The 17,661-nt window shown below is 44.7% G+C and overlaps 1 protein-coding gene across 3 annotated transcripts in view; it reads right to left on the reverse strand.

Annotated features, from left to right (window-relative positions):
• Positions 1–5,123: 5,123 nt before the first annotated feature.
• The window catches only part of LOC118089425 (glyoxal reductase), a 62,790-nt gene continuing 50,252 nt past the window's right edge, over positions 5,124–17,661 (reverse strand). For all 3 annotated transcript variants that reach the window (XM_035124072.2, XM_035124074.2, XM_035124073.2), the window contains one exon: positions 5,124–5,607. In XM_035124072.2, coding sequence (XP_034979963.2) covers positions 5,506–5,607 — 102 coding nt within the window. In that variant the 3' untranslated portion in view covers positions 5,124–5,505. The remainder of the gene's footprint in view (positions 5,608–17,661) is intronic.

The raw sequence follows: 17,661 nt of genomic DNA on the forward strand, positions 1-17,661 counted from the left end.
TCATTGCACAACCTGTCTTTGCCAGTATGCAATTGAATCCCATCCGAAAATAGCAGCGGTCTGGACAGGCCCTTAATATCCTTCCTTTTTGTGCAAGGTCTTGTGGAGACTAGACTCTCAAATTCTGTGGAAGTGCAAGTTGTGCTGTCTTCAGGGCAACTCTTCAGCTGATTGGAACCACTGATAAAGGAGAGCAGAGGTGGATTGAAAAGTTGGCACAACCACATCCAGTGAAAGGAAAGGATTCATACATGCATTTGTCACTCGATGGCACACACGAACCAACTCCACTGAAACATGTTGGTGTATTCCCATTGGTGATTGGGAAGTTCTGAATGCGGCATTGGAGCTAGGACTGGTCAAAGTTATCAATCATGTCTTGATGGGTAAAGATTGCCATTTTATTACACGTGCTTTAATATATCTGCTCTTGATGTGTGGGTTTTTTATATTTTAAAAATCCTCTTTACCATTCAGCGCAATGATAGATGAGATATTCCACTCTTCTTCGTGGGTTGATCAAAAGGCTAGCTGCAAATACTTGGGTGGGTGTCACCCAAGGAACCCCATCGGTGGAAGCACTCCTCTCCACTCCCCCCTGGAGCCCCCAAATTGGCTCGAGGGGACCCCAGAACAGCATGCAAGGGGAGGAGCAGGAGGATCATCCCATCTGGCAATGCTCAGATTAAATGTTTAGAGTGCTGTGGCCCTGAATACCACCTTCTGCATCTGCCCTATTTAATGTACACACCACACACATGAACCGGACCTTTAAGACCGCATGGGATGGTTATAAAGTAGTACGTCTTCCAAAATCCCTGTTGAAAGCAATGGGGGAATTGTGCTTAACTTGAACTCAGGGCTCGCCAACGTGGCACCTGCAGGTTCCAGTGCACCGACTGACCAATATGGCACCTGTGAAAGATCTCCGTAAAGATCCCCATAAAAATTATTATTATTATTAATAATAATAATAATAATAATAATTTTTATTTATACCCCGCCCATCTGGCTGGGTTTCCCCAGCCACTCTGGGCAGCTTCCAACAGAAAAATAAAACACAGTAATCTATTAAACATTAAAAGCCTCCCTAAACAGGGCTGCCTTCAGATGTCTGGTAGGTGTTTTCCTCTTTGACATCTGTTGCGAGGGCGTTCCACAGGGCAGGCGCCACCACCGAGAAGGCCCTCTGCCTAGTTCCCTGCAACTTGGCTTCTCGCAACGAGGGAACCGCCAGAAGGCCCTCGGTGCTGGACCTCAGTGTCCGGGCAGAATGTGAGAAACTGTTCTTCCTGCTCGGTTCCTGTTTGCTTTGGCTTGCTCTCTCCTACATCGAACAAGGCCCCTTAAATGTGTCCACGTCAAGTTGGATGCTCCCCCCCCATCCATTCTGAACAGAGGAGAGGTGCAAAGCTGCTATATACACATATATCAACGTGGAGTAACAGCCGTTCCCCTGAACCCCTGCTACCACAAATCAGAATTGTCCTTACTCCGCCTACGAGTTTGCATAAAGAGTGAAAATATCAGGGTGGCAAAAAAGTATTCTGATTTATCATCTCGATTTGCGAGACGAGGTGGTTAACAGGGAAGTAACAGGAAACTACTCTGTACTGTCTTTGGCAAGCTCTTCTTAAGGGGGTGTGATAAAGCCAGGGAAATTTCTTGCAAAGTTGCATACACAAATGAAGAGGATCGGGTCTTCTGCCAGCAATTGCCCAGTAGTGAGCAACTTCCCGTTGGGATGTATACACATGAACCTAAAAGTCAAACGCCCTTCCTTTTTCTGGCTCCTTGCCCCACCAGCTTAGGGGGATACTGTTTCACTGCTAGCAACTCTACTGGGTCCTGCATCTTACTCTGGGCCAGCCCAGTTAAATAAAAGAAAAGAAAGAAAGAACGAACGAACGTCAAGATGAAGCAAAGGACCAGGACTACTTTTCTACTCCTGGCCTCATCTGTTATTCTCATGATCAATGATCCTAGCTGATGCATAGTGGACTGCTTCTCTATCTCTCCACAACCGGAGAGATGGATTTGTGAGAATGCATCAAAAGTTTATTTCCTCTTGCCTAAAACATCTACACACTACTTACCACTTCATTTTGTAACGAAGTGTAAATATTTCCTCTTTCATTCTTGCATTGCTTGTTGGTTGTGCCAGCTCTGATGTGGTCCCATATCTTAAACCATTAATCAGCCTGATGTAATTTCCCCTTGTCTCCGATAACTGTTGAAGATCTATAAGATTATATTGGCATTTTGTGTAAAGGAGTGTATGATAAAGTGCACAAGACAGAGGAGAAATAGGCCTTTATCAGTTTGGGATGGATTTCTGGGGGCGTTCTTCAATATGATGTTGGAGCTATCAATATATTACTCCATTTATTTTGAACAAAGGAAACAATAATTATAATCCCCGTTGCTGGAAATGTAATTGGAAGGGAGGTTTTTTTGTTTGATTTCATTAGGTACATATTGGGAAATGATTTATGTCTGATGTTTGACCATTTTTAATATATGTTGTAAGCTGCCCAGAAATGGACGGGATATAAATAATAAAACTACAGTGGAACCTTGGTTTTCTAACATCTCCGTTGACAAACATTTCGGAACCCTAACACCATAAACCCCGAAGTAAATATTTCCGTTTTTGAATGCGCCTGGCAGCTTCCATTTTGAGTTTCCCTATTGTATTGAGGCTTCTGTATTGAGTTTTCGGTTTTGGAACGTTTTGGAACTTGAACGGTCTTCTGGAACAGATTATGTTCGAAAACCGAGGTTCCACTGTATCATTACCCAGAAGATGGTTTCAGAATAAGCCACCATTGAGGTCTGCTCCCGAGTTGGAGGAGGGCAATGGGTCAAGATTTGCCTGTGCCATACCAACCCAGAGCAGGATTCAACCGGTGGTGTGTGTGGGAGAGACTCCCAAAGGAAGTTCTTGATTGATACCTTTGATCAATGACTGGCCAATAATCACTATGAGTAATTATTGAAGAAACATCTGTTGCGTCTCCATCAACTAACAAGCCTGAGGACCTCAGGCCTGGGGACATGATCCTCATCAGTCTCGAGGGCTTTGGCAATCACTGGAATGTGTCCTGGAACTGTGATAATGCCTCTCGGAGGACAGAGAAATGTGCATGTGTGAATGCGTATTTGGAAACCTCTAGTTTTTGTTGCGTAGTCCAAATCGTACAGTACAATTTGCCTCTTTCCCCGCCCATCCTCGTTGGTTTCATCTGATTCCGAGAACTATGGAGTCCTTAGATGGCTAGCAATGGGGGAATGCAACCTTTGAGCTGAAGAAACTTCTCTGCCGCTGGTTTTTAAGAACTGAGAAAGGAAACGCTCCAGCTTGGCTTGGTGTAAACGGTGAATATGACCCATAACCACAGGATACTAATAACCACACAGGAGGAAATTCCTGTCCTGTTAAATGGAGCTCTATCCTGGGCATCTTTCTCGGCAGTTGCAAATTATCAGGGAGCAGAAAGAGAACGCCTCACTTGTGCATTTACTTGCGTGTGTGTTTTGCAAACCATCCGTTTCAATTGCTGCACGCCTGTTTCTGAATGACTCAGATAAAACTGCTCTGTCAATTCCATCAGCCGTGGAACCCTAACGCGTTCATGTTTTGAGTTGATAGACGTCGGACATAACAAGAGAACCGTTAAATTGCAACTGTCAGAGAGAAAGCATGGAGAATCACGTAAGGAAACCCCTTTGCAAGCGGCCTCACGGCTACAGCCTGGACATATTTTGCTAATTTATAGAGACAACTGAAAGGAAGTGAGCTAACGGAGGCTGAAAACAAACAATATGTTCCTTTCTTTGTGAAACTTGTTCTTATGTATCCTACTCGGAGGGATTTGGTATGTCAGAGTAACATGACACAATCGAAGGGATGGAGTGACTCAGAATGTGTGGTAATGGGATATAAAGGTTTCATTTTTAGATAATGTCAGGATTGGAAGCCTTCTGACGCCATGGCAGAAAAAGCATCGGTTCTTGCGAACAAAGGCAAACAAAACAGCAGAAGATAGTCCTGCAGGAGTAATTGGATGAAAACTGGGCACAATCCTGTACAAGTCTACTCAAAAGCAAACCACGGAGAGTTCAATGGGGCATACTCCCAGGTGTGTATAGGATTTTCTCACTGCTGTTCACATGAGCAGCTCCTTAAATATAACCACATTTGAAATTCTGCCTTAACACACTTAACTTCTGCATTCTGAAGTGGAGCGGAGGAAGGGGGCAGTGGGGGTGGTCGACCCGGGTTTTATCACTGAGGGAGGAGACATTCAGCGCACCACCCGCCCACGACTCCCAAGCCTACCCCGAGCCATCGGGGGAAGGGGCGGAGCTGTGCCTTCCCCCTTCGTTTTGACAGCTCGGGGGAGGCTTGGGGGTTCCGGGCGGGCAGCGCGCTGTTTCCCCCCGCTCCCGGGCTGCTTCTGGGGTGGGAGCCTCCACCGAGCTGTCAAAAGGAAGAGGGAAGGGAGGAAGGCTGCTGGCAAAGTGGCGCGACTCCCTCCCCCCCACCTAGGAAGCAGCCCGTCATGGGCAGCTCGCTCCACCCCCCGTGGGAGGCCTGCCCCCTGGTACGCTTGCCGTGGTGCCCCCCTTGGATGCTCGCCACTGGCAGCGCCCCCGGGACACCCGCCCCCAGGTGGACAGCATGTGCACCGCTCCAGGTGCCACAGCAGCTAGCTCCACCTCTGTTCTGAAGAAAGAACCAAAGATGGGTTAATATGCCCATCACCAGTCAACCATAGAGAGCATGACTGCACTACAGGAAGTAGAACCAAGCAGAACCTCTAGTACCTTGGATGTCCTCAGTAAACGTGACTTCAGTGAATGTTATTCTCTTGGGAGGAAAGGACAACAGAGTAAGATACTTCTGGTCAAACCATACTAGAAAAGTAAAAAGTTAAGACATGTACTCTTCCAGTAATCCCACCCCCACCCCTTTGGGAACCACTGGTCTATAGCCACTGCAGGCAGAGTGAGGCTTATCTACATGCTGCCTCCTTGTCTGCACCTTAACTAAGTGAAGGATTTGTTGCTTATAAGAAGTATGAATTAAAAGAGCTTTCATCAAGCAAGGACTACTACTTGTTTAAAGATCTTTATTGCCAGTAAAATGAGACTGTGATGATCTAATAGGAGCATCTGGTTCTAAACTGATTTAGTTGCTTTCATGCAATTATGTGTATGTGGGCATTTCATTAAATTAACCAGACCAGTTCATTTCCACTAGCATCCAATGGCAAACCCCGTTTGCCTGGCACGTGGCAAGAATCACAAGGCTGCTGCTGTCTTCTGTAATATCATTTTACTTAGATTTAGTTGGGATGAAGAATGACTCATGATTTCCCAAAAGGTATTTTAGTGAGGTAGGAAGATGGGAATATTGGGTTATCTAAAATACATTTATAGCAAAACGGATTTGTGTAGTTTTGATATCTTCATGGTTTGAGCCATTGCAATGTTTTAAGATTATCCTTTCCATAATGGGTAGGTAAGGTGAATCAGTTTTCTGTCAATATTCATAGAGTTTAAAAATTCCATATCTTCTTTTTTCAGACTAAAGTCAAAGACCTGAAAAGAAGAAGAAGAGGATGTCAAATGTTAGCCTGTAAAGTTATAATACTCTTGGTATACTGCTAATGCAACCATAGCAAACTCAGCCTTAGTCCTGTTTCCCTGCAAATGGCCTGGTCCTCAAACACTCTGCACTTCAATTGGGAGAATGCTGCACTCACAAAGCTCAGGCAATGCTGGATTTCGGCATCATTTGGGAAGACAGGCAAACTAATGCCAGTGTAATGGAAGAAGCAAAGATCACCAGTGTCAAAGCAATGATTCTTCAACATCAACTTCGTTGGACTGGTCATGTTGTTCGCATGCCTAATTATCATTTTCCAAAGCAACTACTCTATTCCCAACTTAAGAATGGAAAGTGTAATGCTGGTGGTCAACAAAAGAGGTTTAGAGACTCTCTCAAGGCAAATCTAAAAAATGTAGTATAAACACTGACAATTGGGAAACACTGGCCTGCAAGTGCTCCAATTGGAGAACAGCCTTTACCAAAGGTGCCGTGGGTTTTCAAGACACTTGAACTCAGGAGAAGCATGCTAAGAGGAAGGCACGCTTGGCAAACCCTCACCATGATCAACTCCCGCCTGGAAACCTATAATAATAATAATTTATTATTTATACCCCGCCCATCTGGCTGGGTTTCCCCAGCCACTCTGGGCGGCTTCCAACAGAAAAATAAAACACAATAATCTATTAAACATTAAAAGCCTTCCTGAACACCTACCGTATGTCCCCACTGTGGACGGACATGTGGATCAAGAATTGGCCTCTACAGTCACTTATAGACTCCCTGTTAAGGCCGTGTTCATGGAAGACAATCTTACTTGGCTACGAGTGATCACCAAAGAAGAAGAAGAAAAAAGAAGTCCTGTTTTGTACAATCTACTGCTGCTTAGGCTAACAGGATCTGCATGGTTTCAAAAACCAGCAAAACAAATCTGACCGAGAAAAAAGTTGGCTGGAATAACTGTGTGGAAATGACATGGGATTAGCAAAACACTTCTCAAATCACTTCCAATTCACTTAAAAACAATAGTCTGTATCCAGCTTGTTTGTAGTAACCTTGAATGCCTATAGGCCAAATGACCCAACATACATACACAGATACATACATACATACATAAATATTGCTAACTTTAATAGTCAATTTCATTTTAGCATAGGCACTGTCAGAGTTTAATCATGTTTCAGATTGTGAAGGTCATTATTTGAAAACAAATTTGAAACCATTCCCAATTCCCCCCCCTTTTTTTTTTACTTAGACCAGCGCAAGTTGATGCTTGCCTTTTGCAAAGGAATACTGTCAGGTGGAGTTATTGCCTTCTCTAAACCCAACAGATGCAACCGTGCTCCTAAGGTGCCTGGGTGAATTCCTAAGTGCTCTCCAACACTTACGCCTCTTCAAAAGTCTCATTATGATTTCATTCACTGGGAGTGAGAACCTGAGGAATTCTCTCTCCAGAAGCAGGAACAATGAATGCAGTATGTGTCAACCTCAGACCGATCAGTGCACAAACTGTTCCCTTAAGTTTGCATCACCGTCAACACTGGACACTGCAGAAGAGCTAAGGTTTTTTTCTCACGGAACTTCTTAAGCATATGCAATTCCACCCAAATAGCTGACTAGAACTCAATTCATATGTTAGCTTGCAGTAGTTTTTGGCAGCACCCACACCCCCAAAGCTAACATAGTAGCTGGTGCCAGAGTAATATGCTTAGATAGCAATACAAATATCAGTCCTTAGAAAGAAGGATTCAGGCATGCATGGGTGAAATTTGTCTCCAGTTGGATAGACGTGGTCACTGATCCAAAGGATGGAAAGCAGGGCTTCACAAACAAAATCACAGAATTGTAGAGTTGGAAGGGACCACAAGGGTCATCGAGTCCAACACCCTGCAAATATTCAGTTGAATCAACTGAAAAATAACCTTAATAAGTTAAGAAACTATCAACTCTGCAAAGCAACATCCGGGAAATAGTAAAAGAAAAATCCCAGAGAGCTGCTCCATCATGGGAAAAGCATGCACGGCAGAAGCAGATAAAATGATCCTTCAGCTGTAGAATGAAAATAGGGGTGAAGTTTATAGTAGAATTCCCTCAACTTAGAATTGCATTATTGTCCAAACGTGAGCTTCTTTGATATCTCCCAAGTTCTTTGTGACTGAGCCGCCTTTTTGATCATAGAATCAACATGCCCTACCTCAAGAGAAACATAACACACAGCATCTTGTGATTTATATTATATAATGTACCACAGAAATGGATGAAATTTGCAGGTATATTAGCTTCTCCAGAGTAGACAAAGCCTGTTAAACTACAAATTGGTCCACTGCTGGAAACCTTTAAGGTTTTATTTTTTATTAAGGAAACATATTAAAACTTTATTTTGGGGTAGAACTGGATGAAATTTGTAGACAAGACCACCCTTTTGGAGGTATGAATCCTGTAAAATCTCAGGAGTAAAATCTGCAGTAGTTTTCCTGCAAGGGCAGCTGTCACAGGTTTGGGGTAGGTAAAATAGGAATCACTTAATCTCCCAATGTGTTTTGTGGGCAATTGGTCTGAAAACTGCAGACATGAGAGAAACCTGCCAAACTGCAGACAAGCAGGTCTGGGAGCTTTCATGATCGGCACCTTTAAAGATGCCTGTGCTTTTCTTTTGTTTGGCGCAGGGGGAGGAGAACTAAAATGGATTAGTTCTCTGGGTAAAATCAGAAGTGCTTGTGCTGACAGAACAAATGCCATGAATACCATCCTTTATATATTTTCCACTGAGAGGTTACTGGAACTTTGGGAAGTAGGAAACAGATTGGGAACAATGGGAGTGGTATGTAGTATACTTTGATGTACAATGAATGCCAACTTTGGGTATTATGTCGTGAAGAAAGTAGAGAAACTGCAGTCATATAGAGATGGCTAAAGCAAGCTTTCAAGGGAAATTTAAGAGGATCTCATGGCAAACTTATGCCAGCAAATTCATTCTCTTACACAGGTGCAGAATTTCATAGAAGCCTGAGAAGTGTGCTCAGTAATCAGACATTGGCTTCCCAAATTGGAAGTCTTTGTTGGAGTCATAAAGAGTAAACTGTTTAACTCTCGCGGGGCATTTAAAAGAAGCATCTTTTACTCCACCAATATCAAACATACAGAAGAGATCTGACAACTCGCAAGCCTTGTTTACTTCGGCAAGGGAACTTTCATCCAAGAGCAGAGCTTTGAAAAGGCAGAGCTCACGTCACCCAGTTGTACCACTTTAAAGGGAAACAGGCTGGTGTTTACTACAGTATATCAGGCCCATAGTACATATATTTTGACTCTGAGGCTTCTGAACTTATAATTTCTGCAGCCTGCTTACTGCCTATAGAGCGGTGACATAATTATCTTCTAGCTTAAATTGTGGGCAAGGAAAGGAGCCGTAACATCTTCAGTTCTCTGCAATCAAATGTACAGCTTGGTCAGAAATGCCTTATGTGTGCATTTTACAACCACCATCGGCATTTCTCAACTGCTTTTCAGTCATATAATAAGCAAGCTGCATTGAAGAAAAAAGACTGAACAAAAAGTGGAGATTAAACAACAGTCTACCCTCAGAAAAATCAGACAGGAAACTCTGTAGCTGGGCAGCCATCAGCCTCACCCTTCCCTTTGACATTTTTCTTGTTGATCTTTCCTCTTTTCTTTATTATTTCACAGCCATTTCCATTCCCCCACTGATCATCAGAGCGGTCTAGCAAAAGATGCTCTGTTGTGGCTTTAAATTGTTCAGATTAATCAGGACTTCTGCCCAGGTGTGAGGACCCAAGCTAAGTGGGATTTCCCCTGAAAGCTAATTTTTGCTTATCTGCAGAAATAACTCCATTTCACTCCTGCCCTAAGTAAAAGTTGTGATCGAGTGCAGTGGATTGCCTACAGTTTCCAGATGAGCAAAACCTAACCTATCTAGAGTGGCAAACTTAGTATCATAAAGTCATGCTAGGCTGGCTCCCAAAAGTAATTTATTTATTCAGGGGGTGCCCCACCGTAACTTGCATTCAGTGGGGAAAAATAAATCTGAGCTGAAAGTTCTCATGGGGAAATTTCTGACTTGAACTTGCAATGAAAGTGTGTAGCACAAATGGTTCCCTGAAATCCAGAGTTGGTGGCAGCAACTCCCTCCCACCCTTCCTTCTTTCAAAAAATGCGCCTAATTCTGCCACCACAGACAGTGACAGCCCAGTGCCCAACCACATGGTGGGTTGGACTCCAACTCCCATCAGCCCCAGCCAGCATAGCAAGTGGTCAGAGAAGATGGGAATATCAGCCAACTCTGCATTTAAAATCTGCAGGGGAGGCTCTGCTTGTGATCCTGCCAATAAGTGCAGCCTGATTGGCAGGGACACAGGCTAAGGTCTTCTCTGTAGCGGCCCCTTAGTTATGGAAATCCCTCCCCATTGATCTGTGGCTGTCCGTCTCATTGGTTTTCTCCCTCCCTGCCTTCCACCAGTTGAAGCACACACTTGTCTCTTCAAGCCTGTTTGGGAAAGGGCAATTGGGACGGATGTCTTTATCATTTCTGCTAGCTGGGAGGTTCTGTTGTTTTACTGCCGTTTTTGCGAGAGTGTTTGTAGTAGTTTGTTCTGTTGTAAGGCTGGATTGTATGCACGCCGCCCTGGTCTCCTTTGGAGGGAGGGCCAGGCAAATATCTAACAGATGCAGAACAGCACCTATATTACACCAAACATCCCGAAATATGTTCTGACCCGGGATGTTACAGATAAAGAGTGAAAGAAGCATGAGTGTGTGTTTCTGGATCTTGACTCAAAGGAGATACATAAATGCATCTCCCGTGGAAGGATGCACATTGGGATAATGGAAACCTGTGGGGAAACGTACATTTCTATCCACTGGGCAAGACCCAAACGCACAATGAGAAGCTTTCCCATCTTGCTGCCTCCTTGGAACATTAAAAGAAGCTTTAAAAATACTGTTTAAAGTGCATCACTCTTGAATATTGATCACAGAATAAATAACGACTACAAAAGCCATTTTTAAATTGAAATGTATGGTCCTATCAAAAGCACTTCTTTAATTCTATTTAAGTGGAAAACTTCAATAGCACCACTTGCGTTTGTGAAAAGAACTTTGGGGGCCCATCCCATGAACTTATGATTCAAAAGTCAGCCCCATTTGTTTTACTGATATTAACATTTCTAGGCTGCAACACTCAAGTTTAGTCTAATGGGACTTGCTTGCAAGTAGGCATGCACAGAATTAATCTGCTTCATGATGAAAATCAGCAAACAGTTGACAGATGCATGGGGAAGTAACAGAGGAAAGTTACCAAGTGCCCAAAGAAGGAAATTAGGAATGCTGTATTTGTTTTAAATGGGTACGGTGCGTTTCTTAATTATCTTTGGCACTGAGGGATACCCTCTTGGGTATTGTATTAAGAGGAAACATGAGGTGGGGCACCATTTGTGCTTTACATACCCCAAATTGTCTTTCGAAACATTTTCTCTTGGCCGAATGTTTCTGTTTCTAACACAAAAAGGACATGCACGAGTGGTATTGAAATTTGAACAGTGGCACCATTTGACACTCCTAACATAGCTGAGAAGCTCGCTCTTCCCCTTTCTTTTTGAACCACCACTTTCAGGTCACTCAAGACATAGATAAATCAGTCAATAAATAGTCAAGCTGCTTTATTGCTGCTGCTATTTATTAGTCTTATTTAGGATGATCATTTATATAGGCCCAGCTTACAAAGATCCATTAGCATGATCAACTGTTTGCAGGTAAATCACACAGGAGTGTTCTCTAAGATGGGAAAGCTGGCTATGCCCTCCCACAACAGACCATTACTAAGCCACAAATGACTAACATAAGTAGGCACACACAATCACGCTCTTGCATGGGCGTACCCAGTGCAGGGCAGGGGGGCAGCTGCCCCCCAGAAGCATAAAAGGGAGAGCACAGCACGACAGGCAGGGAAGCTGCCAGCTGTGCTCTGCCTCGGCCTGCTCGACTGAAGCAAAACGGCATTAGCGGCAGCGAATGAAGTGCCGCAGAGCATTGTGGGGCAGCACTTTCTGTGCTGTGCTCGCTGTGACTTGAAGGAGTGTGGGCTGAAGTTAGCCCAGGTCCAGATCCAGGTTTCCCTCGATGGAGGCAGCTGCTGCTGCCTCGTTTTAGTCACCTTGTTTTAGTCACCACTGCCGGTAAAAGGAGCGGGCGAAGCAGCGGCAATGGCTCCAGTCCCCTCTCCTCTGGGGTGTGTGGATGTTGACCACGCCTCCTGGGGGGATCCCAGCCACGTCATCGCCAGCCATCCAATCGGGTGGCTGGGGGTGGGTGGCGTGGCTGAAGTGCCCCCCCCTAGTTTTGATCCTGGGTACGCTCTTGTGAACATTTTCGTGGGCTAGGAACTTTGGAAAACATCTGGTAGGCTGCGATCGTGCTTTAAGGAATGTGAATCACTTGGAACCTTATATAGTTCTAAGGTTGCCAATTTCTCTTTCCTTTTTCTTTTCTTTTTGCTCCCGTACATTTAACAGCAGAAGTTCAGCAGGTAAAATGTTTCAGTACATTGAGCATACCTGGAAAAGATTTAACCTGATTTGTGAGTGGGTGTCTAGCCCAAGAATGGGTCCAGTGTGGCAGAAATGGAGGGGGGGAGAGAGAGAGTTGGCAACTTTAGCCAGCACCTGCCCTGTGAGGTTGTGTCAGTATTAATTTATTTTCCAGGTGGCAAACTGAAATAGAGAAGTTTGCAGACTGACCTTGCGCCCATCACTGTCTCTCAGTCTAATATGCCTTACAGTCTTGTTTTGAGGATAAAGCAGAAGAGAGGGAGAACCTTTCATACCCCCTTTACCTTGCTGTGAGGGTAGGTGGGGTGTAAATGTCATTTATAAATAATACCATTAGAAAAGCCAGGTCTTGAGATATGCTGATAAAAGCTTCTTCTTTCACCCCAGCTCTATGAAAACGTGCCAAAACCATCTCTGAAGGCAAAAATTTACTTCTTTTCAAAACTGTTGATCAAGCAATATGAAACTTCATAGCCCAAAGTATTTCCTGGTCAAAAGAACTGAGAGCAACCTTTTCCTTGTTTTCTAAATTCAGCAGCATGCCAGAAAGCTCGATAAAAATTCTCTACAAGTTGATGGAAAGCTACAGCAAGCAGAACACAGGAAGACTCCCAGTTTATACAAGAAAATAGTATTCCATTCCTGTGATGCTGGGAGGAGGCTTTCTTGACTGTAACACACAAGAAGTGTGCATGCACACGAAAGCTCATACCAATAACAAACTAAGTTGGTCTCTAAAGTCCTACTGGAAGGAATTTTTTTCATTTTGTTTCAACTACGGCAGACCAACACAGCTACCTACCTGTAACATAGTATCTGTAAGGAAGGTGCTGTGGGCCAAGTTGGGATCTGCGCCTGTGCTGTGCTTTGCACATTGTGGTATAGCAAGTCTTCAGATCCTCAGGGATCCTCATCCCTATTTCTAGGGATTTGCTTAACCTGCGGTGCTAACTTGTACAGCTGCAGCAGAAGCACCATCCTTACTTTTGCTAATGGGCAGTGCCATTTTGCACTAATGTCCCAGGTTCGTATGCTCTCTCTTTAACCTGCCATGTGCTGCTTAAGAACTGAGAAGGAAGCACTTTGCACAGCTAACCGCCCAGGGAACGAGGGCTTAACACCAGATACGGGTTTCCCCATGCTTAAACCTTCACACTCAAGCTCTTGTGGCACATTCTAAATGCACACAACCGATCGAGCTGTCAGTTGCACTAGAGAAGCCTGGGCCTCATTTTTCCTTGCTTTTAGGTAGCTTTACTCAAGAGTTGCCCTTCCTCTGCACTGTAAGGAAGTCAAACAAATAGCTGTCAGGAGCAGCAATGGTGGTGAAAAGCTTTGGGGTGGGGGAGAAATCACAGAACATAACTGTTACTTTCAGTAACTGTTCTTTGAAAGGAAGTGTGCTTTCACACAATTTCCATGCGCTGGTTGCACCTGCCATTACACCCTCCCCACTGTCAACAAACCAGCTTTTTAAGGTTAGAACACAAGGTCGCATGGTTAGCTGGATCTAATCTCCAGCCAACTCAAGCTTGCCCTGCAAAAATAATAATAATGCAGAAATACTCCGATGTAGCTTAGAGAAGCTTCCGCACTTTTGCTGTAGCTGCACTGGTGATTCCTACAGGAAATACAAATGCCCATTTAAGAGGCTTACCCTGGCTTAAAGACCCCAATTCTGTGATGGATGTGTGGCCATATTTGCACATCTTGCTTAAGGCACACAAATGTAATGTGCAGCACACACACACAGAGAGAGAGAATCAGGTGCATCTTCTCCCTTAAGAAAGAGGAGGAGGAGGCAGAGTGCCCAACATCGGGAACTTTCCACCCTTCATGCTGTCATGCACAGACATCCATGTGGAGCACCTGCAACCTGTATTATGCAATAAGGAATTGGGGGAGCGCATGGCCATCTCCTCCTCCACCACAAGAACAAGATTTTAGGGGCAGATAAGCATCTAAGAATTATAAAGGTAAAAGGTAAAGGACCTCTGGGCGGTTAAGTCCAGTCAAAGCCGACTATGGGGTTGCGGCGCTCATCTCGCTTTCAGGCCGAGGGAGCCGGCCTTTGTCCACAGACAGCTTTCCGGGTCACGTTGCCGCCATGACTAAACCGAAACAGGACACCGTGACAGAAACCAGAGCACACGGAAACGCCGTTTACCTTCCCGCAGCAGCGGTACCTATTTATCTACTTGCACTGACATGCTTTCGAACTGCTAGGTTGGCAGGAGCTGGGACAGAGCAATGGGAGCTCACCCCGTCGCGTGGATTCAAACCATCAACCTTCCAATCAGCAAGCCCAAGAGGCTGAGTGGTTTAGATCACAGCGCCACCTACGTCTAAGTATGAAGGGCATGCATATATGCCCTGGTGAATATACTGGAGAGATGTGGTCAGAGTCTCACGGTTCACACCAGCCATTTAGGGATCTGTCCTGCACACTGTGTTTGTTTATTGCAGGAAGCATCAGGGTTGTCATAGAAAACACAACAGCAAAGAATTTAAGTAGCTCCTGCTTGCCAACAAAATAGTAGAATCATAGAATCGTAGAGTTGGAAGAGACCACAAGGGCCATCCAGTCCAACCCCTGCCAAGCAGGAAACACCATCAAAACATTATTGACATATGCCTGTCAAGCCTCTGCTTAAAGACCTCCAAAGAAGGAGACTCCACTACACTCCTTGGTAGCAAATTCCACTGCCGAACAGCTCTTACTGTCAGGAAGTTCTTCCTAATGTTTAGGTGGAATCTTCTTTCTTGTAGTTTGAATCCATTGCTCCGTGTCCGCTTCTCTGGAGCAGCAGAAAACAACCTTTCTCCCTCCTCTATATGACATCCTTTTATATATTTGAACATGGCTATCATTATCACCCCTTAACCTTCTCTTCTCCAGGCTAAACATACCCAGCTCCCTAAGCCGTTCCTCATAAGGCATCGTTTCCAGGCCTTAATAGTAATAGTAATAATAATAATAATAAACCTCTTCACAAATTAAACTTCTGAAAATCTGTAATGCATGCATGTTTGCAAGTAATTTTAGCATATCACTCATCAACGTGATCTGCTCTTAAGTACACACTCCCGAGTCAAACCTTAGTTTGCAGTCATGTAGCATGTGAAAAAGCCCAAACTTTACTGCAAGTGAGAGGTGGACCAAGGGAACCCGTCGGAAAAGTGTCTCTTAAAAACATGATCAAATGTAATTTAGGGCGTGGACCCTTAAGGCATCCCTTCAAAATGTTTTCAGAATCTCCCTCAGGAGTTGTAATCAAGGGGAGAAACGTTGTCTCCGCTCAAAGTGTTAGCAACAAAACTTCAGGGACAAACAACAATACCAGCTCACTACAAGCTGGGGTGATAAAAAAGCAAGGAACTTTTGTTTTGTGATACGGCTAAAACAGCACAGCAGTGGGAAAACTGCTCCAGGAAGTCCTAAAACAATATAAATCACAGTCAGACTTTCCATACACTTCTAGACACAGGAACTCCGAAAATATCAGACCAGCGTGACTGCATACCTAATGCCAGGCTGATAATTCAATGGGCAGAGGCTCTGTCTAAAACATACACTACACAGACTTTAATGCAAGTTTTAATACTAGGTTCCAGCGTGAAGTGTATAACATCACGTTTACCCCGAAATCCAACCTAGATGAAAACTAAATTAACTCTTAGTGAAACTGCAACAAACCCAAGAATCAAAACATCTAAAGGCTTTCATGGGCGTACCCAGGATCAAAAGTAGGGGGGGCAAGGGGAGGGGCCAAGGCACGGAAGGGGAGGGGCCACAAAGTGGGCGGGAACGGCGAACTCGCGCTCCGCCGGGCTGTGCCCCTCCCTAGAAGCAGGGCTGGTGGGCGGAGGCGGAGCCCAGCCCAGTGGAGCGCGAGTTCGGCGTTCCCGCCCACCGCGCCGCGCTCCCTGGTTCCCCGCCGCGCTTGGCCTTGCCTGAGGGCGCGCCGGGGAGCTGGAGGGAGGGTGTGGCGGGAATGGCGAACTCGCGCTCCGCCGGGCTGTGCTCCGCCTCTGCCCACCAGCCCTGCTTCTAGAGTAGGGCAGCTGCCCTAACTTGCCCCGTGGTGGGTACGCCCTTGAAGGCTTTCCAAATGCTGTTGTAAGTAGGAGCAGTGGAAGATTTACGAGCGGCTAAATCAATGAAGTTCACCCTGAGGGGCATTTAATGGCTATCAAGATCTGCCTATCAACCTCCATACACTCAAGAGAAATAGCTGTGGCTGAGGATGAAGAAAAGAGTCCTGTTGAAGTAGATCTGGCACTACCAGCAGTTAACCCAGTCTCCTAATAGTCTCCTAATAGAACCGATTGATCAGATTTACCATTGGGGCCTTGGGGGCATCAGGTAAAGAAGGTGATACCTACTTCCTATCCCTTAATCTTTGTTTCTGCATCCCCTGACGCATGAGCATCACATCCTGAAGACCTTGAGTTGAGGTTGGGGTGCTGAACATTGTTCTCTACTATCTGGAAATCGGTTATCATGGCTACCAGAATCTTCATGAAGACCCTGGAGGAAAAAATAGCAGGACCCCATGGTGGTATTCTTCATTCCCATAGCTGACCCTCAGGAAGTGAGAATGCAGGTAGGCCTCTATCGAAGCTAGAAAATCTCCCCAGATCAGGCTCATCTAGATGTATTACAGATTCTCTATACTGAAGGTATTTTTCTTTAGAACTCGTTCACACCTATTTGCATAAAAATTTGCTCTGGTGTCTCTTGACTTTGGGGGGAAACAAAGATGACCAAAGAGCAGAAACTAGCTCTATGGCACTTATTATTACCATAAGATGTTGGATGGCCTTGGCAAGACAGGCACAATTTTCTGGGGTTGCTTGAGTACAGAAGAACCAAGCAGAATGAACTAGAGAATTCAAAATAGCAGCTGTCCTTCACTTTTTGCAGAATCTACGGATCTGAGGCTGTTTCACTGTAGATGCTTGCAAATGTTGAAATTTTAGTCCCCACTGGGGCCAAGGATAACTTCCAGTCAGAAGGAATGGGGCGCTTCTTACTGGAGTTCTGGAGCACATCCTGTGCTGGCATGCATGGAAAGGATGAGAGCGATCTAAGGAATGCTTCATGCCAGAGGGCTGTTTCATAGGAAATAGTGGAGGGGCTTTTTGCGTCAAGTTTTACTCGGAATAGGCCCGTGACAACCAAGAACATGACTAAATTAGGCCCATGAATGTAAAGTCTATACTCAAACTTAGTTGAATACCACCCATTATTATTACAGTATTTAAAATAATAATAATGCTAGATACAAAATGGCAGGGCTTTGCTGGAGCAGAAAAAAAAAAGCATCAAACTTGTTGGGAAGGCTGAAGAGTGATGATGCCAAAGGGCTTGGGGGAGAAAACTGTAAATTCTACCTTCTCTGTATTAAGTTACCGTACATATTACCACACCCAAATAGGTTGTACCGCTAATTATCAAGGCAATATTTCATTTTCTTTTGC

The sequence above is a fragment of the Zootoca vivipara genome, chromosome 7 (assembly GCF_963506605.1).
Source record: "Zootoca vivipara chromosome 7, rZooViv1.1, whole genome shotgun sequence".
Lineage (NCBI taxonomy): Eukaryota > Metazoa > Chordata > Lepidosauria > Squamata > Lacertidae > Zootoca > Zootoca vivipara.